General features: G+C 51.6%; 1 protein-coding gene across 2 annotated transcripts in view; it reads left to right on the forward strand.

The window, feature by feature from the left end:
• Nucleotides 1-23,055, forward strand: part of LOC119092830 (sodium/calcium exchanger regulatory protein 1) — a 29,360-nt gene that overhangs the window by 3,647 nt on the left and 2,658 nt on the right. Inside the window, exons 1-3 of one of the 2 annotated variants that reach the window (XM_037215747.1) lie at nucleotides 14,285-14,358; nucleotides 16,598-16,764; nucleotides 17,495-17,667. In XM_037215747.1, the coding sequence (XP_037071642.1) occupies nucleotides 14,300-14,358; nucleotides 16,598-16,764; nucleotides 17,495-17,667 (399 nt within the window). In that variant the 5' untranslated portion in view covers nucleotides 14,285-14,299. Of the gene's footprint in view, nucleotides 1-14,284; nucleotides 14,359-16,597; nucleotides 16,765-17,494; nucleotides 17,668-23,055 lie in introns of those variants that run through there. The other variant, XM_037215748.1, reaches the window with a different exon arrangement.

Raw genomic sequence — 23,055 nt, forward strand, 5'->3', positions numbered from 1 at the left:
TCAATTGGTTTATATAATTTTAAATGCAAGCAAGAAGATTAACACCATTTGAGCTTACAATGCGAAATAGTCAAAAGAAAAGATGGCTTGACATGAACAGCACACACAACTTGAAACAACGCTCGAAAAGTGTAGTTTTTTGGCATTCACCCCGTACAGCGTTCCTATGCACCGGAAAAGGTCAGCTGGTAGTTTCCAGCGTTGGCTGACACAAAAGAGAAAAACATGGAAGTACAAGTGGTGATCCGGAGCTGGCCATCTCGGAGATATTTGTGTGTCCCTATTCTTCTTCGTCCCAATTCTCCCGCCTCTCGCCTATTGTATTTTTTTGCTGCATGTTGCACAGTTGCGCTACATCAACTCACGGCGTAAGTTCCCGAAGCCATATAAGCCCAACAAAGTCTGCAACAGCATTAAACCGACCATGCGTTGATTACTGGAACCTGGTTTCGGCCATCGGCGTCCAACACAATGATTATGATGCCCAACGACATCCCCCACTGGGAGAGTGGAGGAAATTGTTGGAGCAGGGGTGTAGTTTCTCAGTTCGGGAAGGGGGGGGGGAGATTGCCCAAATCCCTAACGTTAAGAGGAAAGCTAACGTTAACGTCAAATCCAGCGAGAAAGCCGTTGTTCAGTGCATTTTATAATTAGGTGTTGCCATTTTCTAGATCAAGGGACAGGTAGACCAAATTCGCTGTAAGACGATCAGTAGACCAAATTCGCTGTAAGACGATCGGTAGACCAAATTCGCTGTAAGACGATCAGTAGACCAAATTCGCTGTAAGACGATCGGTAGACCAAATTCGCTGTAAGACGATCAGTAGACCAAATTCGCTGTAAGACGATCGGTAGACCAAATTCGCTGTAAGACGATCAGTAGACCAAATTCGCTGTAAGACGATCGGTAGACCAAATTCGCTGTAAGACGATCAGTAGACCAAATTCGCTGTAAGACGATCGGTAGACCAAATTCGCTATAAGACGATCAGTAGACCAAATTCGCTGTAAGACGATCGGTAGACCAAATTCGCTGTAAGACGATCAGTAGACCAAATTCGCTGTAGACGATCAGTAGACCAAATTCGCTGTAAGACGATCGGTAGACCAAATTCGCTGTAAGACGATCGGTAGACCAAATTCGCTGTAAGACGATCAGTAGACCAAATTCGCTGTAAGACGATCGGTAGACCAAATTCGCTGTAAGACGATCAGTAGACCAAATTCGCTGTAAGACGATCAGTAGACCAAATTCGCTGTAAGACGATCAGTAGACAAATTCGCTGTAAGACGATCGGTAGACCAAATTCGCTGTAAGACGATCGGTAGACCAAATTCGCTGTAAGACGATCGGTAGACCAAATTCGCTGTAAGACGATCGGTAGACCAAATTCGCTGTAAGACGATCAGTAGACCAAATTCGCTGTAAGACGATCAGTAGACCAAATTCGCTGTAAGACGATCAGTAGACCAAATTCGCTGTAAGACGATCAGTAGACCAAATTCGCTGTAAGACGATCAGTAGACCAAATTCGCTGTAAGACGATCAGTAGACCAAATTCGCTGTAAGACGATCAGTAGACCAAATTCGCTGTAAGACGATCAGTAGACCAAATTCGCTGTAAGACGATCAGTAGACCAAATTCGCTGTAAGACGATCAGTAGACCAAATTCGCTGTAAGACGATCAGTAGACCAAATTCGCTGTAAGACGATCGGTAGACCAAATTCGCTGTAAGACGATCAGTAAGACGATGTAAGACGATCGGTAGCTTGCATGAACCGTGTGACGGCCTGTCGTTCTCACGAACCTCAATCGGACTGAATGCAGGCTGTGAGCGGAGTGGGATGCTCGCGCAGCACCTGTCACAAAAATAGACAGCCGAATGGACGGCACTGAGATATGCAGAATTGCAAGTTTGCATCAAACAATTGTTATGCTTCTAGCATGAACATCTAAAAGTTGTATTTTTGGAGAAAATTAGAACAAGCGCACCTTGCTTAAGGCTCCAAAACACCAGAAGATCGTATCGCATTTCATCACCAGGGAGTGCGTTAACATGCGCACAAATAGCAAGCTTCAGGCGTATATGTATCTTCATTCATTCTGGCCGCTTCGGTGGTGCAGGTGGTTAATGCGCTTACCGACCTTGGTGGGCGGTTTTTGGTTCAAGCCTATCTTCGGTAAGGCTTTCCTCAACTGCCTACCTCCATGGCGATGGCAGCAATTGGGAAATGATCACTCTGCCCCAGGGTTGACGCCGCGCCAACAGGACCCGCGGCGGTTGAGTCGTGGATATGGTTTGCCCTAAACAGATTCTTCTGGACGCTTGCCATTCCGCGGGCTCCCCTCGCTCTGAATCGTCGGAGCCATCGTCTGACCTCTGGGTCCAAGAAACCGGTATAGGATTATCCATGCCTACTTGCGTTGGCAGGAATCCTGACAGCATGCGCCTGGCCAAGATCGTTCAGCAAGGGTGCCAGCAATGGGACCTTTAGCTTGTTTAGTGCACAATATATGCGGTCCCTGCTGACCATGGGTGATTTCATTTGTTACTTACTGCACGAGGACAACATACCGTGCATACCGTGTGTCATACGTACCGTTGTGTGTACATACGTACCGACAACATACATGCATACCGTGCGTCGACTTCGTCAGGTGTTCAGACATTTTGACTTTTTGCTCACCCAAATCGTGGTTCCACCGACGTTCTAGTTATATCCAGTAGATATGCCACTGTTTTACGTGGTTATTACCAACTCTCCAAACCCCGTCCAGCACACGGATGTCGTGCCAGGCCACTGCAGTGACCATCAGCTGGCCACTGCTACCTGGAACTAGAACATAACAAAGGAGCGGCAAGGGAGAGGGAAAGAAAGAAAGCAATGACGTCTACAGCTGTCGCCGTACGAATGCTGATATGATTCCAAAGACTCTGACCGTGGCAGAGTAAACAGGAGCCGTCCGACAGGAGCGCTGTCCTGACGCCCTTCCACCGAATGAACCGTGAGATGCCGTTCATCGTCATGAATATCGTGCTATGCGGCTCCTGGCAGTGACGAGACCGCCACTTGACAAGTTTGCGCAAAAAGGTGGGAAGTCAGAAGTCACAACCATACAGCACTCTCTCTCTCCCCCGCCCCCCCCCCCCCCCCTCTCTCCCTCTCTCTTTCTCTCCGCTCGACATCTTCAGAAAAAGTTCGTGCTTCCCCCAAATTCTTGGCCAACCGACACCAAAAGTTTTACAACAAATGCGATTCATGTATTATCCTTTCACGCAGTATAGCATTCAGATCGGTGCAGTTATGCCGTAAGCCCTTAAACACACATTTCCGTCGATCGCGATAGTTTTCAGCGATATGCAAACAACACCGGGTCACTCTCATCTCACAGCACATGCACGTTTGCGCCCGGACGTACACTGAAAGGAAGAGAGAGCTGCTGCGCGTCAGCCTAGTCACTCCAGACTGTCAGCTGAGTGACTGAAGACTGCCACTTACCGCAAAGATTTAGAATAAATCACCCTGATACCACTTTTTTACATTGCATATTTGTGGTCATCGCAACCCTTTTGCATGCACCTTCTCAACATTACAATTTGATCGACAAAACGTATGCACTTTATCTAACGTAAGACAAAACACAGGCATTCCTATTCGCATCATTTAATAAAATACTTCTCAATTTTTCCCCGATTACGCTAAGGCAAATGGCCTCCTGTTAGGAATGTTTTTCCCCCCGTCGTTTCAATGAACAAAAATTGCCAGCCTGCTGCCATTTTTAGCACACTAATTCAAGCTCTTGTGCCTGTCGAATGGAAAGCGACGTTATCCGTTTCAGTCGGAGCGTGTGGCAGACGAAACGCCTGTTTCCCAATGTCGTGCGCAACGCGGCTTGATTGTAGCGACGTTGCAGCTTGAGCTGGCTCTTCAGTAAACGTGTGATTATGCTTCTGTATGCATACTACGTGCTCAATGAGCTCACCCACGCCCAGTCTTACTACCTTGGGACGGCACTGACAATGATCGTGCTCTCGAAAGTTTCCTCTCACTCCGGCCGGTAACACCTTTTTTGCAAACGCAACACCTATGTAGTGCCTACGATCGTGATGCAGAAGAGCGCATTTGGAAGCACTGGTGATTCAGCTGTTTGACACATGAAGTTCTTTGACATCAAATAGTGGTGATGTAAAAGCACCGCCGGCATCCTTGTGCACTTCTGCACAATTGCATGAACATGTGATGTGCAAGACAGGATTTCATGAACAATGACACCCAGGTTATTGCACCTGTTTTGATCAGTCAAAGCGACCTGTCCATGTACGGCCATGCGGTGGACGGACTCTGGTGCGCTGACGTGTTCCCAGGTCAGCGTTATCGCCCGGGCCCTTGATCAGTCAAAGCGACCTGCCCATGTACGGCCATGCGGTGGACGGACTCTGGTACGCTGACATGTTCCCAGGTCAGCGTTATCGCCCGGGCCTTTGATCAGTCAAAGCGACCTGCCCATGTACGGCCATGCAGTGGACGGCCTCTGGTACGCTGACATGTTCTCAAGTCAGCGTTATCGCCCGGGCCTTTGATCAGTCAAAGCGACCTGTCCATGTACGGCCATGCGGTGGACGGACTCTGGTGCGCTGACGTGTTCCCAGGTCAGCGTTATCGCCCGGGCCCTTGATCAGTCAAAGCGACCTGCCCATGTACGGCCATGCGGTGGACGGACTCTGGTGCGCTGACGTGTTCCCAGGTCAGCGTTATCGCCCGGGCCTTTGCCAGGTTTCCCTTTATTCCGTTGCATGAGAACCACCTGCGCAGTAACTCAAGGCATGATTTATACATGTTCGTCTAGACTCCGTGGGTCCCCTGCCATAAGGACGTGATAGCCGCGCACTGCATGAGCTGTGCGGCACCACTGTGACAATTACGTTTATTTTGTGGTGTACTGAAAGAAAGAAAGTACTGAAAAAAATCATGAGCGAACCCTGGCACGGAACACTGCAGGTATCGGGCCAGCCGTTACTGCTCGAGTTTTAACCTTTATCATATTATAAATGCCGCTGATGGTGATGGAACAGCCATGGGTGTAACACGTCCCGGAACTTCAGCGCTTCCGACATAAAGTAGTGACAAACACAGCCGAAATATTTGATGGATGAATTAGTAACGTCAGCGGTATCTGGTCAATATCGATGGTTGGAATATGTTATCTGAAATTTTTAATAACATATGAGAAGTTTTTGGTACCCGCCTCCCCTTGGTGGTTTCCACTACTATGGCCCCAGTCATTTTGAGATAGCAACACCCATGCTGGGGCCCAAGAGTGTTCCACGGAATGAAGTGATGAATGAGTGGATCATGCTTCTGGATTGATGTCTACTGTAACTCCATGGAGTTACAGTAGACTTCGCTTCACATTTCCGCAAACCTCGGAATGTTTATCTGCATCAGTGGCGCGGAACGGAACGGACTGCTTCGGGGGTGTAGTATCCTATTCAGTTGGGGTGGGGTCCAATTAAGCTTTCCCCAACTTGGGCTTCAGCCCTCTCCTCCTCCCCTACCTCTCCGACCGGAGGAAGAAAATGGGGCAAATCCGCAGAGGAAGACTTTTTTGCGTATTTGGAGGAAGTTGAGTCGTTTTGTTGTTGTTCATTCCCCCCAACTCATCGCGCAAAATTACGCCCCTGTTCCTTGGCATCAGCCTAGTTTTTATGGACGAATCGGAGTCGTATTGTCGAGATAAGATGTCACGCTTTCGAGAAGCGGAAAACAGCTCTGTCATACCGAAGTGGTGTTGGTTTTTTCCTCGCCTGTATACCCGATAGACACATCTCGGAACAAAGTCCATGGCCCGCAAATTATCTGTCACGGCCTCCTGACCGGCGATGGCCTCAAAGGACGCCTCCCCGCATGGCGGCCGTCACGGGCTCGCGGCACGTGCCTTGCTTCCCCCGCCCCGCCCCCCCTCGGCCGCCAGTCGCCCACGCCACCGGCGGGCTTCCGTCCGGGTCCGGGTCACAGGACATGGGTCAGGTGTCGAGAGGGGGTGGGGGTTGGGTTTGGGGATGAGTCACGGCTCACAGCTCTAGGCCAACGTCTTGCGAGCCGCCCTGAAATGCAATGGCAGTTGTAAATTAAAGGTGTAAATGAAAATTAAAAAATAATAAAAATAGGGAAACAGGACCGCAACGTTCCATCGACTCGGACGCGGAAGCATAGCTAGTGCAGAAATTCCCGAATAAAGGCATCTGCGTGGCTACTTATTCCTCATTTTGTGACCTTAGGTGCTTTCATGACTTTATTGTGTGCCGTCATTGTTCACTTGTGTCGCACTGCGGAATCCACAATCCGCAAATGATCTATGGTTCTTCGGTGCTTCTAAAATCCATATTTTATGTTCATTTAGGACATTTCGTGTTTAAAACCGTGTTTAAAAAAAACATGATCAGCGATCGGCGATCGTTTAATTTTTTTTCTTCAAAAAGCTTGCAAGGTGCTGAGGCCCAATGAGATGGCGCGTAGGTGCCATAGGTCGGATCCATCTCCTCCGGCCTCCAAGATAGGAACCACGATCCATCAGCGACATACACCAGGGAAAATCACCCTCCGTTCACATAACACTGGAAAGCCGAATAAGCGCACGCAGACACAGACGCTCGACCAAGTCACTATTTCGTCATAAATCTTGTCTGGCCCAAGAGGAGTACCTCGTGACAGAGAACAACAGACGTTTGGCCGAGTCACCGTTTCGTCATGAATCTTGTCTGGCCCAAGAGGAACACCTCTCGACAGAGAACAACAGACGCTCGGCCGAGTCACCGTTTCGTCATGAATCTTGTCTGGCCCAAGAGGAGCACCTCTTGACAGAAAACAACAGACGCTAGGCCGAGTCACTACTTCGTCATGAATCTTGTCTGGCCCAAAAGGAGCACCTCTTGATAGAGAACAACAGACGCTCGGCCGAGTCACCGTTTCGTCACGAATCTTGTCTGGCCCAAGAGGAGCACCTCTTGACAGAAAACAACAGACGCTAGGCCGAGTCACTATTTCGTCATGAATCTTGTCTGGCCCAAGAGGAGTACCTCTTGACAGAGAACAACAGACGCTCGGCCGAGTCACCGTTTCGTCATGAATCTTGTCTGGCCCAAGAGGAGCACCTCTTGACAGAGAACAACAGACGCTAGGCCGAGTCACTATTTCGTCATGAATCTTGTCTGACCCAAGAAGAACACCTCTGACGCGTCTTACTGCTGAATGCAGCTCTTCCATGCGGAAAACTGACGTTATATCACTCAGAATTGGTCTCAGTGGATTTAAACTAATTGGCACGGACTCACGTTGTTGTTTTGTAGGGCATGCAAACTTGGGTGTTCGCTCCGAGCCCGCATCATTTTTGAAGCGCCGAGCCTACTTCATTCCTTACTTCCCGTGTATTGAATACCAGGTTTTCGTCAACCTGCTACATCGGAAATGCAGTCGAGACACGTTTTCTGATATTCTCTTAATACACTGCCATATCAGAGTGAAAGACCGGCCGGTCACGTGTTTTAGTCTCGGTCTCAGGGGTTCATGTTGCCGACGCATCCGCTCCATGTAGACCGCTTCCCCTGCCGTGTAGTGGGCATCACACGTACGCTAGACCGTTTGAATGCGGTGTGGTTTTCCGTCGTCGCTGTGGGAGCGAAGCTCTGAACCCTCGTTTTCAGTTAATCCTGGCTTCTTCACTCTATTTCGACTGCCGAGGGACTGAAATTCTGCGTGGGTCCACCAATGTGGCGGGGATGTATGCTCTCGCAGTGGCTTAAGCATAGGTGACGTGACGTGTGTTGTGCGAAAAGACTGTCGTATTCCGTGGGCTCGACACCGACTTTGCAAGTCTGTTGTCGAGCCTACAACGCTCACCAAAGGACGCATATTGCCTTCCGTAAACGTTGCTGACCTGCGTTTTTAAGATTCTAACGTACGTCGTAAGTAAAGTAATGAGCCTCTTCGCTTGCGATCTAGATGGGAAAACGGTCACGTCCCCAAGTATAACCTCATCTCCACCGAGACAGCCTAGACAGCAGTGCGGGAGAATAAACAGAAATGTGTATCATCGACGTGCTGTCTAACGGAGGAGATAAATGTGTGTGACGACCCGTGTTTAGTATACAACGGCTATTTTTAGTTAGGAAGCATTCCATGCGCCGACTGCGGTGGCTTGCGTCGCTACAGCCCCACTATGAGTCACGTGAGTTAAAATAGCTGAGGATCAAGAACAATGAAGAAAGCTGATCAAAAATGGACTGAAGCGCGGAGTCGGAGACATCAGTAGGAGGTAGTTATATACAGCAAGCTGTTAACTTCAATGGTCCGAGATCAACTATCACAGAGCCGGCATGTAATCCAGCTATAAGTCTCACAGCCATGCAAGGTGCACTGTTTTGTACTAGGACCGTAGCCCCAGCGTGCGCTTAAGTGATGCTCGTGACACCTCTACGGCAGATGCTATAAGCTGTAAGTTCAAATTCTGTCGGCTTGTCCGGGGAGGCCTGGGTCTCCTGAAGACATGCGACGACTGGATAACATATATATATATATATATATATATATATATATATATATATATATACACATATACATATATGACAGCCCCTGGAGGTCAGGCCCATTGACTCTCAAACCACGTAAGTTCCACGGTAAGAGGTCGATGATACTTTGTGGAGGATGTTAGGTGGAGTTAGCGGCTGAAAACACTGTCCCCCCCCCCCCCCCCCAACTGAATAGGAAGCTACGCTGCTGATGTAGAGTTGAAGGTGTTTTGCATAAGTCCGCATTAAGCATACATGTGATGATTGTGTGACGTAACTAATGGCAGAAAATGACACCTCTGAGGAACGTTGCGCAAAAATAATCCCGCCATAGGATAGCTGTGTATAGCGTAACTGCGCATTGCATCCTATTGGGGTCGACATGTTTTTGGTGACATTCCATATGGTCATAACACAAAATGCCGGCCCAAAATTTACTGAGCTCGGACCCCACTGACCCCAGTATCGCCACGCTACTCTGCACATGAGAAACACGAGACACGAAACATCAGAGTGTGAACAATAAGCGCGGCTGTTATGCATTACCAGATGCCGGAAAATTAAAATACGTAAAATGGAAAAGCCGTGCAGATCATGGCTACCCATTACATTCCCCGACCGGAAATTAAATATTTTAAGTGTGCTTTGAGAACCTTCTCTTTTCATCAGGCTTAGATCACTCCAGAAACGGCAGGCCTACTGGGATGGATGCATGTATCTAAGACCAGCCTTCATACCGGCTCAAAATAATACGTGGTCATTGACTACCCACACTAGCACTGGGAGGAGTGGCCTGTCACGATCTGGTGTACTTTGGCTGGGCTATGGCAGCTAGCGTGCGTAATGTTCACATCGCGGAACGAGCACGGAACGACGGAATACTCATGTGTATATATACATACGTGATACGTAACCCCGGAAATGCACATACGTAATACTTACGTGCATACCTACACGGATTGGAAGTTCAGCTTCTCCGGTGTGGCCGACTGTTCCCGACTGGCCGGGCTCAGACGTGGCCGGATTGCTTGTGTGCGCCAAATAAACAGAGTGGTGAAGTCTTCGGGACTACCCGCCAAAGACTGTGGGGGTATACAGGCGAGCGCAGAAGCTGGAACTCACACAAGCTAAGCAAAGACACAGACAGAGGGCTAGGGTAGGGAAGAGTGTTCGAGGCCTCTTCTCCACCAGGCCCGCGTCTTGAATGCTGGCACCGTAGATGGCTCCTGACAGAAAGCTACCACCGTTCACTCAAGATTGGACAGTAAAGTGATATTGTAGCAGATTTCTAACTGCTTGCGAGATAGCTATGCCAGTGTCGAGCCCGTTTGTGCCAGTCCTTCTCGCGAGTCAGACACAGATGCATTTTCAAGCCTGGAGCTCATCTTGGCCAGTATCTCGCTCTCACCACATCCATCCCGCAACATAGAGCTCACACGTGCAACCAACGTTAGTCTTGTGCTTCCGCTCGTCTTCAAAAAGAATAAATAAGCATACACGGCAGCGGGCGGTTCGCGGCATGTCTTGCTTTTAAACAGAAACAGTCACGACGGCGGGGTACGGAATTATGCGATATTGTGTCCTGAAACTATATAACATCGCACGGTGGGCTGCACTAATAGGCCAAAAAAAGCCTTCACAGAGAGCGTGATCACATTGCGATCTCCGAAACTGTCTGATGCAAGGGTTGCCTGGTTAGACGATGAGAGGGACTTGCAATAGGAAGCATCGAATCACATTGCTGCTAGTATGTTGATAGCGAAAAAAATGGCGCTGTTTTAATTTCCAGCCGGCCAGATGACTCAGTCTGAATGATGACCCACATCTCCCAGTGTCCTAGGCGCCTAGTAGCTGCACATAACCCGGCCCGTCTGTGGCGCGGCGCATATAAGGCGTTAAGTCTGGCTCAAGTTACAGACGACGGTCGGCTGGTAGGGGGGTTATGTGCTCGCCGTGGCCGGTGGCGGGCTGCAGCTAGTTTAAAGACGAAAAGTGAATTTTGTTACAGATATCCATCACCAATGAAAAAACGTCCAGATAGTACAAATTTGTAATTTTCTTCGGTGTGCTTATGCCGAGCCCTCGCTGAGCTTCGCCCCCTCACGCCTTAAAGGGAATATTCCACACTTAAAGATGTTGAAGTCAGCATCAGATATAATGCCATAAGCTCGCCTATAGTCTTTATATACTTTTAAGTGGAAAATGATCTGGACAACACAATTCATGTTAAGTAAGTATGCTCCTCAATATGCCACCGTTTGATCGTGTCATCGTACCTTGCGCAACGTTGATTGAGAACCAATTAACGACCATTTTACCCGGAAATCGTGCTCATTAATGCCAGATATGGAGGACTCAGCAATTATACCCTTCTTGGCATTGCAAACCGCATAGCCACGCAATGGTGCGAGTTTTGTGATCGCTGTTATTGTGACACCATAGATTCCTGGGTGCCCTTGAAAGAGTCTCCCCGGAAAAAGTCTGCACATCTTCGAGGGTGTGTAGTTCAGAAACAAGAATGTTTGAGTTTTGAAAAGGACGGAGCTATGAACTGCACCGAATGATCTTCAGGATAGCTATTTCAGCTCAAAACCCTATGCAAATGTGGAACACTCCAGTAAGAAAATCCCGTCTACGCCCGTGAGCTAGGCCAGTAATGATGGGTAATCGGCGTAGCTTCATGACTGGACAGCCCTCACTCACAGAGGGAGTCAGGACGAATGACAGTGTGAGAAAGCTAAGGCATGCAAGGCAGACAAAGGCCGTAAGGGACAGTGCTCATCGGTGCTCCATTGAAGACACCATCTCGGCGCTTCGTCCATTGGACGCCAGTGGTTTCATGCGAGTTTTGGATATAGTGCCTGCTTTAGTACTGCTGAAACGGCTTACCTGACCCAACTCTGACATCTGGACGCGGCTCAGCCGGGACGTTAACCAGCGAGCCATGGCACGTGGGGCTTCCGAAGCCAGCCGTGATCCCCGTGAGAAGGACAATGAAGCCAGTCGTGATCCCCGTGAGCAGGACGCTGAAGCCAGCCATGATCCTAGTGAGTAGGACCCTAAAGCCAGCATTGATCCCCGTGAGAAGGACAATGAAGCCAGTCCTGATCCCCGTGAGCCGGACGCTGAAGCCAGCCGTGATCCCTATGAGCCGGCCGTTGAAGCCTGCCGTGATTCCCGTGAGCCGGACACTGCAGCCAGCCGTTGTCCCCGAGAAACCGCCGCTGAAGCCGGCTGTGCGCCAAGTGAACAGGAGGCTAAAGCCAGCCGTTGTCTCCTTGAGTTCGACGCTAAAGTCAGCCGTGATCTCCGTGAGTCGGACGCTAAAGCCGGCCGTAGTCCCAATGAGCCAGGCGCTAAAACCCTCGTGGACCTGACGCCGGGCCTTGCCAGCCCGGCCGGGTTCTCTCACGGTTCGGCCGCTGGCCATCACGAGTGCTGGGATAGTTCACGGTTCGGCCGCTGGCCATCACGAGTGCCGGGATAGTTCACGGTTCGGCCGCTGGCCATCACGAGTGGTGTATGGCTCACGGTTCGGCCGCTGGCCATCACGAGTGGTGTATGGCTCACGGTTCGGCCGCTGGCCATCACGAGCGGTGTATGGCTCACGGTTCGGCCGCTGGCCATCACGAGTGGTGGGATAGTTCACGGTTCGGCCGCTGGCCATCACGAGTGGTGTGTGGCTCACGGTTCGGCCGCTGGCCATCACGAGTGGTGTGTGGCTCACGGTTCGGCCGCTGGCCATCACGAGTGGTGGGATAGTTCACGGTTCGGCCGCTGGCCATCACGAGTGGTGTATGGCTCACGGTTCGGCCGCTGGCCATCACGAGTGGTGGGTGACTCGGCGTTCGGCCGCTGGCCATCACGAGTGGTGGGTGACTCGGCGTTCTGTGCTCTGCCCGGAGGCGTCATGTCGTGGTGACTCGACCGAAGTGATCAGGGGTCGGAGGGATCGGACCGATCGGGGTCGACACGAGCCGACCGGGGCCGACCGTGACCCAACGACGCTTCTCCACACTGCGGTGCGTCTGCGCCGGGCCGCCGGGCCGCGATGGACGACGAAGAGCCGGTAGGGATCGGCAGGGGGCGCCGGGAACGGCGGCTGTCGCCAGGGGCCGGACGCCCGGGCCGACATCCCGGCGCTCGACCGTCAACCGAGCGCACTCAAGTGGTGTACTTTGCTCTTGTACTTTGTCTGGTCTATCGGGGCGCCGGGAAGTCGAGCACACGCCCGCGGCGTCCCGATCGGCCCTGGCTACCCAACGACGACCGGGACACCCGAACCGCGTCCGGCGGCGTCGGCGGCGAGGGCTCCCGCCGGACAGGAGCGGGAGGAGGCCGACCGTGCTGCCATCTGCGGCGCCGCTCCGCCCGGCTCGCCACTTCCCGCAATCACAGCGGCTGGTGGCCGAATTGGTGAGCCAAGGCCGTGACTCACGGCCGGCGTCGCGGCGGGGCGGCCGGCGCTGACTCACGCGTCGCAGACGTCGCAGCGCGCCACGTGCGTCGACGGACGTTGCCGCTGCGCGAACCGGCGCAGCTGGGGGATCGGCAGCTGTATCAGCCCGCGCCGCCCCTGCAGAGACGCGGCCGCTAGGCTGGTAACGGGGGTCGCAGGTGCAGACCACCGACGAGCGGCCTTCTCTAGGCTCGCCGCACTCATCAGATCTGTTCTGGAACGCTTGGCAAACTGGGGAAGTAGGAAAACATTTTTAAACTCAGAGCGCACACGGCTTACTCAGAGATGAGCGGTCAAGACCGAGTTAGCCTTTAGTCGCCCGGTTTTCATGGATGTCCGTCTGTTAAACCCCGATGGAAGGCGAACTTCCTATCACATTGATCAGACCTGTTCAAATGGCTTTCCAAAGATGCTGGCTCATTAGCTTAGTTTTTCATCATCTTCACCGCGTTAACTGACGGCTCTCACATCTGCTACCATCTCACCCGTCCCAGACCGCGAGAGACGTCTTTCAAATATTTCTCAGCTAAAAGTTATTATCGTATGCTACTGTGCTCAAGATATGCTTATGGTCGTCGGCAGTTGTTCGCAACAAAACAAAAAGAAACATGCAGCACAACTGGTCATCTCGATGAGTGTCCAACGCTGCTCGTACGCCTGACCCAAACGGCCAACACGGCAAGGAGATCGCGCTGATGTGGCGTCCAGGACCCATGCTGCCGTCCGATGCTCAGCCGCTCTGTGTTGGCTAGGCAGGAGCGGTGCTCCAATGTTGAAGTTTGTGCTCCATGCTAATATTTGACTGCTTCAGTTTGGAGTGTATTGCTCTCAGGGGACAGACCCGGCAGCCGCGCCACGTGCGGTCTCGTATCTGATACGCACCGCCGCCCTGTGCAAGCGGCCTGCTCTGTCAACCATGTAAAGAACGGTCAGTGTTGATATGAGCGGGCGCGGCGGACTGGTTTGGCAAACAATAAACTGTGTACGCATTCGTATTACAGATATCGCCATTCTATCAATGATATTTACCTAAGCTCCATCCTTGAGCAGCATATACCAGCGCAGGTAAAGTCTATGTCAGTTCAATGCAACCATTGCCAGCTCTAATCAGACGAATTGACTTAACAAGTTTGTTCAGGAGTGGTCAGCCCAATGCTTACATAACACCCGTCTGCTATTCCGCAGCTCTTGGACAACACGTCTGCTATTCCGCAGCTCTTGGACAACACCTCTGCTATTCCGCAGCTCCTGGGCAACACGTTTCACCCGCCATGTTGTACCCTTCGTCTGAAGAGCGTTCCGCGTGGCAGGTTCGATCTCCGCTGATAGGGTCAGTCAAACCGGACGTTCAGCCCCAACATTAGTCATGACCCTTATGGCCAATACATTTCGTGGTCAGCTACACTGCAAAAAGATAAGCGCGCACGACGTGATACTCCAGGCACCAGAGACCAGTTCCCTTGCACTTCTCGCTTTAAGCGGCTTATTTGATGCTAGAAAGGTGCTCCAGGGTATGCACCCTACCCTAGCACTACACTGTAGCATCCCGCTCTGCTCTAAGCACCTCATGATAGCACCCAGTATAAACACTTTTTTAGCACCCGACCGGAAAATTTAGCACCAGTAGAGCATTACCAGACACAACAGGCAGTTCTAACAAGCACATTACAGCACCAACGTGGATCCCGACACGGCGACTGAACGTTAACGTTCATTACACGCAAACGCACCGCGATATCTTAAGCCACCAGAATACTCGCCACTAGCTCCAACATAAATCGCCTCTAAGTCTCAGTCGCGTGGACGGAAATACATGTGAGCGCGTGCGTGTGTGAGGATGCGTGTGTGTTTATGGGAGGGGGAGGGGGGCGGGGAGTGCGTAACCTATCTGCGTATAAGGGAGGTATGACTATTTAATGGTGAAGATGGTACCCGAATCTTTTGACGCACGCGTGTGAGTTTGGTCTTCAGCCAGCATGCAATCCTGTATGGATCAATGGCATGCCAATGCTAAGGTCAGATACGGATTCTGCTAGTGACGGCATGACTTTACGTCTAATTCAAGAAGCGGTTTTACAGTCAAGTCGGTTGTGTCGTCCTTAAAAGCAACGAGTTATGTAAACATGACACTCAGCTGAGCTCAACGGCGTCTCTAGCACGCTCAAAGCATCTCAAACTTATCGGCACATGGAGGAAAGGTGTTGCACGCTTAGACGCAACGTCGCCTGAAGTCAGTTTCCATCTTAAGAATACGCATCGACAACTATAATTTTTTGTTTGTATGCCAACAAATTATGTAAGTATGTCAGAAAACATATTTATCTGCGGCATTCCCCAACTCTCTTCCCAAGTTGAGGGGGGGGGGGCTGCCCAACTGAATAGGACACCATACCCCTGAATCACATGCTGCATACTTGCATATCACCGGTAAATAGACTACACCGCGTCGGATGCTAAGCTTTTTGTTGCACCTGGACTGGAGCAAGATGCTCTCTTGGAGTGTGAAGATCAAAACATTATATATTTGGTCATTTGCTGACCACTGGGCCAGCAAATAAGACATAACCTCTCTAAAGTGACATAACCTCACAGAAACATGACCTCCACACCTTTACTGCTCACTTGCCGCCGGTAAGACAACTACGGCGCGTAGATTGGTGAGCTTTTGATTGCGACCCAAGCAAAGGTGTGTGTGGGCATGCCACTGGCCAAAGGCGGCCAGTTGTAGTGACCCATGTCTCGCGAGGCTCGGGACCCTCACATCTGATGTTGGGTCAGCTCCGGGGCAACTCGGCTATGCCTCTAAATTTGGTGCCAAACTTGTCAAACTATTGAAGCCTATGCCTGCCGGAGGCGTGAAGCGCGGACGTTTCACAAGCTTTGTTGGAAGCCGAGCTGGATCTTCACATTTGAAGTAGGGCTTATGGTTTGGGATGGACTCCTAGCATGGAAAGTAACTACATTGCAACAGTTATTTTTCCCTCCGGATACTGATGGCATAAACAATAAAACTGCAATGAGTTGCATAGACAGTCGCAGCTATGTCGCTCGTACTCCACCACACAATTATCACAGCTGTATGAAACGCATAACCAAACTTTGTTATGCTTACAGAAACTTGAGAATAACTGTAAAAATGATTGCATTCAATAATGCAATGCCTCTTTCGCATAAGTAGTGAAGACTGGATTGTCATACTTTTTATAAAAATGGTTCGTTGACTGAGTTCCAACCTTCTCAAATAAGGCTTGGTCCATCCCCGACTTGTATGTACTCCGAAATTCACCGGATTACCAAATGTAAGCTACATGCACATCCATGTCAAGCTGGTGCTGTTAACGTCCGTATGTACGAGATAATTTCTGTTTCTGTTGTCAAGCTGTGCCAGTTTCGTGTAGAAGCGTACAATCTAATGGAACAAGTGTGCACAGGTCTCGAGGTCTCGCGGCTGCTATCTCATTACAAAAAGGGCTGCAAAAAACACGCCGTCGCACTTGACTCTTGTGTACTCTGGGGCCGGCGGAGAGCCAGACGGCCGACTTTGGTCGGCGTCCTCCGCGTGTTATCAGGTGCGGAGCCCACCTGCGCGCTGGCGGCGGCCCTCTGGCGTCACTCAAGCGCCCGTCGTCGACCAAGCACCGCCTTCTCCGGCACCCGGCAGCCAAGATGGTCAAGTACGATGGCGACTACAAGCTGGTCTCGTCCGAGAACTTCGACGAGTACATGAAGGCCGTGGGTGAGCGACAGCTGCCGACGCTGCTGCCATTGCCTCGGCCGCGGCAGCACACGCAGACTATCAAGGCCAAGCGAGAGCGATACACTTGATGTCGTGAAATGTGCTGCTTCGTCTTCTTATGATTGTGATGCCTTGTTAAAACTAGGATAAAAGGGCGAGGTGGTATGCACCCAGTTGAAAGCGGCACTCACTGGAGCGAGTCTCCTCCGCTTGCACTACTTCCATGCTGTATGAAAGCGCTCCGACTCGTATCTGAGCGGCGACTTGGCGCCCGGTACATTTCGACATTTGTTCCACCCGTTTCTGAGCAGCGGTCCTGTTAGTGTCATTGGCCATCACCTATGAACCAAAGCGCCATGTGGATTCGATCCAGAGAGAGTCGAATCCCGCGAATGGGACCGCATCTCGCGGTTTGTTTGCCGCTCGCCGTATCACATTCTGGCGCGGTTGCAGACTTCCATTGCCTAAATACCCTCCCTGCGCGGCGCAACGTGCCACGCTGTTGAGCGTGAAGCCCAGCAGCCGCCATCTTGCAGGACTGCGGTGTTCCAAAGCCACGCGGCCTCTACTGTCTACCTGTCATCCTTACATCACAGCACGCGTCTGTCTTATCTCAGCTCACCCGATGTGACCTCATACCTCACTGATTCATTTCGAGTGGCGCCAGGTTAGAGACGCCGTCGACGACGCACCATACAATGCGATACAAAGCCTATGGGGTGGGTTGCAGGCGTGGGCATGGTGACTCGCAAGGCAGCCAACGCCCTCACGCCCGTCGTCACGGTCACTGTCAACGGCCAGCACTGGTCGATGAAGCAGGTCTCCTCATTCAAGACGTCCGAGCAGGAGTTCGACCTGGGCGTGGAGAGGGACATCACCACCCCGGACGGCCGGAAGGTCAAGGTCAGTAGAGGGCAGGAAACCCAGTCATGGATACGGAAAATCTTAAAACTGTCGCCGACGCATATGTCGCGAAAATTTTTGATATATATATATATATATATATATATATATATATATACATATAATAACACAATACTGGCGAAAAGCAGCAATCACCTTCACAGATAGCTGCGTTACCAGACGCAGAGCAGACCAGGATATACGTAGATGAACAGCCAACAACAAGCAACGACACCATGAGCGTTGCGATCATCCAAGTTCATATAATTACCGTGCTCCTACTAGGCCTGCAAGCACTTCTTCCCATAAGTCGCGGCACAACACTTTCTGGGTATTTTAAAACCTGTCCACAACCCGGCTCACTCCACAGGCTATAGTTATTTCGCGTTACAAGATACGACGGGAAGTGGAGTCGTGGGAAAACAGCTCCCCTGGTCTCCACTCGTGCCGCTGCAGATTCGTGATTCGCTCGGGCTATCCCTGGCGCTGCCAATCGGGATCAGTTAACAGCCCGCGTGGCTACACAAATCTTAAAATGAAGGCTTAGCGGTGTAATATATGCACAGCTGCCCGGCGAAACAATGAACGCACCCCATACGCTATCATTATAGGATAGGGGCATAACTGAAAGTCAAATCCGGAATTTACGGAATCTTGGATGGACAGCAGTAAACCCATGGGATGTCTTCCTTTTTTTATAAAAGTAGCCGTGAATTTTACTCTAGAACCGCTTTGTTTCTTCATTATATACTTATACGCCTTTTCACATTTTAGGCATTTCGTGACTTAGTCACATGGAACCAAAATTCGCAAACATTAAATGGCGAATGCGTAGGTACATAGTGGTACTTACCTAGTACTTCCATAGGCCTGACAATAAACGATGGGCTTCGACCCTGTTCACCCAGGTTGTCATGCGTTTTAGGTTTGGTGCCAAATGGCCCTTTCCACGCAAGCATCATGACAAAAAACCTAATTTGGTGCTGAATCTGAAATGCCCGAGGAATATGATGCGCAAGAGTGAGCCCCTTGGTTTGTCGTCAAGGCAATCATGGTAGCTATAGATTTTTACCTTGGAGACATATTGGGTTCAGCATCATGTACCTATTCGTCTTTTCACATTCGCGATGTTTCGTGATTTGGGCCCGTTGGGCATGGGACCAAATAACCCAATGTAAATTTAGGAATTGGCTGGTGCCGAATGAACAAGGTTTCCATAGTAATCTTCACCGGCTATTTTCAAAGGTCCGCTGACAAACAATGGGCTCCACCCTACGCTTCCTTTCAAAGTGCATTTCAGAATTGGGCGCAGTTTTTAGGATTAAGTGTTGAAGTGCAATCCACAGGATGCTGCCTGTGGGCTGCTGCTGAACCAAATTAGGTCCCGCTTGAAAAAAAACTTGCGTTAATACGGATAAATAGGTATTTATTAACTAACGCTAGCGTGGAAAGGGCGGTGGGAAGTTGGGCTGACGAGATGCACCTACACTCATCAGAATACAGATGTGATGCACCATGTATTACATCTCTCAGATGCAAATAAGTCAGCGTAAGTTAAGTAATTCACTAAAGCATCGAAGACATAGTGTGTGTCCACCATGTGGGCAGCTCAATCTGCTTGTATTAATCTCAGTTTGTTCCGCCTGCGCTTGCTCACCAACCCGATTTCGCGAGGTTGATGTATCTCACAAGTAAAAGAATTGAAGCAGGTTAATTGATTTAGTGCCTAAGATTTTATTTGCTCGCTGCAACCCATGCACTTGACAGTTCCGTCCTCGGTGAACCCGGCGACACGCCGAGCTTCAATTGAAGTTGATTCCGCCCGGCCGCGCCACCGCGTCGCCCGGCGGCACGCGGCGCCGAGCGGGTGTGGTCGGCGGTGCCGACTGGTCTCAGACGTGGGCGCCGCCGGCGACAGCTGGTCCACTCTATTCAGCGCCGCCCATGGTCGTCCCCAGCCGCCAACGCCGCCGACGATCGTCCCCAGCTGCCGCACTGGTACCCTGGCAACCGGCAGCCCCCCCCCCCCCCTCCCCCTTCCCTCCGGCAGTCGACGGTGGCAGCGGCAGCGTCCTGCAGCGGTCCAGCGCCACCGCCAATGGTCCTGCCCCGGCCAGTCGTGCCTCGTGACCGGAAGGTAGCGTTCCGCAGCGGTCCAGCGCCACCGCCAGTGGTCCTGCCCCGGCCAGTCGTGCCTCGCGACCGGAAGGCAGCGTCCCGCAGCGGTCCAGCGCCACCGCCAGTGGTCCTGCCCCGGCCAGTCGTGCCTCGTGACCGGACGAAAGTTTACATCGCTTTTGCCATTTATGTCCGAGACGCATGTCGTACGCAAAACTTTGTGCGGTAATCATGACATCACATACTTGGCATTCCATACGAGAATAATCATTTGGCTTACCTGAATACGCAAATGTTCGTCTCCGCAAAATTTGTCATCAGCAATTGTACTCCTGCCACCACGCAAACGTAGTTATTCGCATCACATTGCTTTGCATGCGCGGTCTTTCGTATGGTATTTCTCCGTACCGCACCCGGACTAAACCAGACAGTTCCCGACGCTACGCCACAGCACAATGCTATATTTCGGGCAACTTCAGGCTAACGGCGTTGTGTTGGTCCACTTGAGCTTCCACCTGCCTCCACCCAACGTAACCGGCGTGATCCGTTTTTGCATGTAGGACGAAGGCACACGCCTTTCTCAAACATGTTGCGTGCTCATATACGTCGTAGGTGTTGAGCGCAACCCGACATTTTACGAAAAAGGCATGCATTGCATGCAATGCTTGTTTTCACTTAGCTTTCGCAGCAAGGGTAAAATTCTCAATTTATGTCGTTATATCAGTGTGCATATTCGGCAAACCAACTGACACATATAATTGTTCTTACCACTTGAGTCAGAGCTTCATACGAAGCAGGAAGCTCCGCTGTGTGCATGCCCGCAAACGCGGTGCAATGCGTTGCGTCCACGTAATATGCAACATGAATAACTGCAACACACGAAGAAATGAAAACTTTCAGCGCCAACGAAGAGGATCTGAGTGCGCTTGCGTCATGCAGTGCTTAGCTGGGCGCCCACCTCTCGTAACGGTGCTCAAACTGGCGGCGGTGGCTCGTGGCCGCCGCGCCATTTGAGCGTTTCTCCGTGAAGAATCGCGCACAACTTACGCATTATTTGGCTCAGGCGCATGTAAACCTTCCAGTCCAAACTGTGCAATTCAATAGATGTGATGTAAAGAAGAGGATGTACAATTATCTTAACGTTTGGTTCATAATAACTTTTCATGTGCAACGTTTTGTGCGACACGAACGATTGCGGGTTTAGCGGTATGCAATGCGAAGAATTGTATATGGGAAGTAGCGTTTGCACGAGGAAACGCTGTGTGAAAAATTGCATGAATGACCTTTTAAAGATACAACGTTTTGCGTTACCAAGGTATTTCTGAAGTTTTGAGTTAGCAAAGTTTTACGCCCAGGAATATTCACGCACGAAGAAATGTGAACACGAATAGATGCATACGAGGAAATATGACAAAGAAGGTCTCGCCTGGACCCGTTATACCGTCGGGGAGGGGAAGGGGAAGGGGCGAACTGACGGCATGCAGAGAAGGCATGTGATTCGATGAGTACTGCTGTCCGTGTATGCACTTGGAAACCAGCGTAAACACGGAAGATATTTGCCGTCACTCGCTCCGGCAGCCGGCGATGTTTACTCGCTATCATCGCGGTGCGCGCGTGTGGCACTTGGTTCCGGTTGCCATTTTGGTAGAATCCCTCCGTTCACGCGGGGGAGTATTTCGACACCTTATTATAAATGATGCCTCGCGCGCCAGAACGCGGCGTCGACGCTGTCGGCTAGGTCCGCTGGGAGGGGGGGGGGGAGGGGCATGTCAGCGGAACGTATCATCTGACATCGCTCGCACGGTTTTGGGTGACACCCCCAGCTGGAAGAGAATGCTGCCAACACATGGCGGACAGCCTTGTGAGCGAACGCTGTTTGGCCACTCCGCGAACGCTGTTTGGCCACTCCGCGAACGCCGATCGCCCGAGATCGGTGGTCTGATGCTACGGCACCAACTTTTTACGGCCGCGACCTACATATCAGCGATAAGCTACGCGGAGAGGTCTCCGACGCCCTCCGTCATATCAAATGGATAAGCCGCGTTCACTTCAATGTTCGTATCTCGGCTTGACAGCATACAGCGCTCAATACTGGGAGACCAGCCACGCGGTCGCAACACCCATGTACCGCGCGCGGCGGCAGCTGCTCGCCGTCCGGCTGCTACAGCTGTGTAGAATTTACCTAAGCTGGCTGCCTCGAAGCCACTTCAGCCGATTGAACTTGCGCCAGCGGGGATAGCCAGTGTGCCAGGCCGGGCAGACGTGGAGTCTCGGACTGGCTCTCTTTGGTTAGGGTACTTGACGCGCATCCAGTTACCCACCCGCTCCTCTCCACTTGATGCCAAGGGCAGCATGACAACGTCTCACAACATCCGTCCCGATAGCTCTGTTGGTTAGCGTTTGCCTTCCGATCCACCCAACCGTGATAACAGGATTCAAGGCGCTTTAAGCGTTCGCTATTTGCTCTTGACTAGAATAGCCTGCGGCCGGTGGCAACGGCTGCGCTTAAGGTCAGGGAGAAGATGTCAGAGGGCTCGAGGGCAGAGGGCAGGACGGACCGTGCTGAGTATTACGGCACATTTAACCTTGCCGAGAATCTACCGTTAACCTAATATTTGATGAGCGACCGCTAGACGTTAGGCCCCACGCTCTGCTTAGAGCCCACGTTAAGCTATGCTTAGCGTGGGCTCTGATCCCAGAAATTCATCTATTCCAAAGACGCAGACCAATTCTTTAAAAACAACATGCTACGGCGAGTGGCGAGCGCCGTCCTGCCCCTTTGTCCTCGACCGAGCCGCATGACTTGGCTAGCAGTCCGCGACCTCCAACTCCTGACCGGCAGTGACGTCACAGCTCCCCCTGTCAGAGCGACCCACTGAGCAACCCGCACCCAGACCCGGCGACCGTGCAGGGCCACTCGGAGGAGGTGACCCATTGCAGGCTGGGCAGTTGAAGCGGAAACAACTCGGTCGCGTGCCGGGACTCTTGATCTAAGAGGCCACGTTTCAAGGAGGCCAGGCTGTCGGTTGGACCCACGCAGGTCGGCCACTAGCCGAGACCGTACCTCCCCGCCCCCCCCCCCCCCTTCCCCCGCGCCCGCCTGACAGCCCGACGTCGGACGCCGGGCCCGCCAACACATGACGTGTGACAGGACTCGACACGGGGGGGGGGGGGGGGGCTCCGGGCTGTATTCGCTGCCGTCAGCTGTGTGCAGCTGCTGGGGCCGTGGGCTGCGACACTGTCACGGCCGCCGGCTGTGGACTCGGTGGA

This window comes from Pollicipes pollicipes, unplaced genomic scaffold (genome assembly GCF_011947565.3).
Source record: "Pollicipes pollicipes isolate AB1234 unplaced genomic scaffold, Ppol_2.1 Scaffold_3481;HRSCAF=4094_pilon_pilon_pilon, whole genome shotgun sequence".
NCBI classification, from domain to species: Eukaryota; Metazoa; Arthropoda; class Thecostraca; order Pollicipedomorpha; family Pollicipedidae; genus Pollicipes; species Pollicipes pollicipes.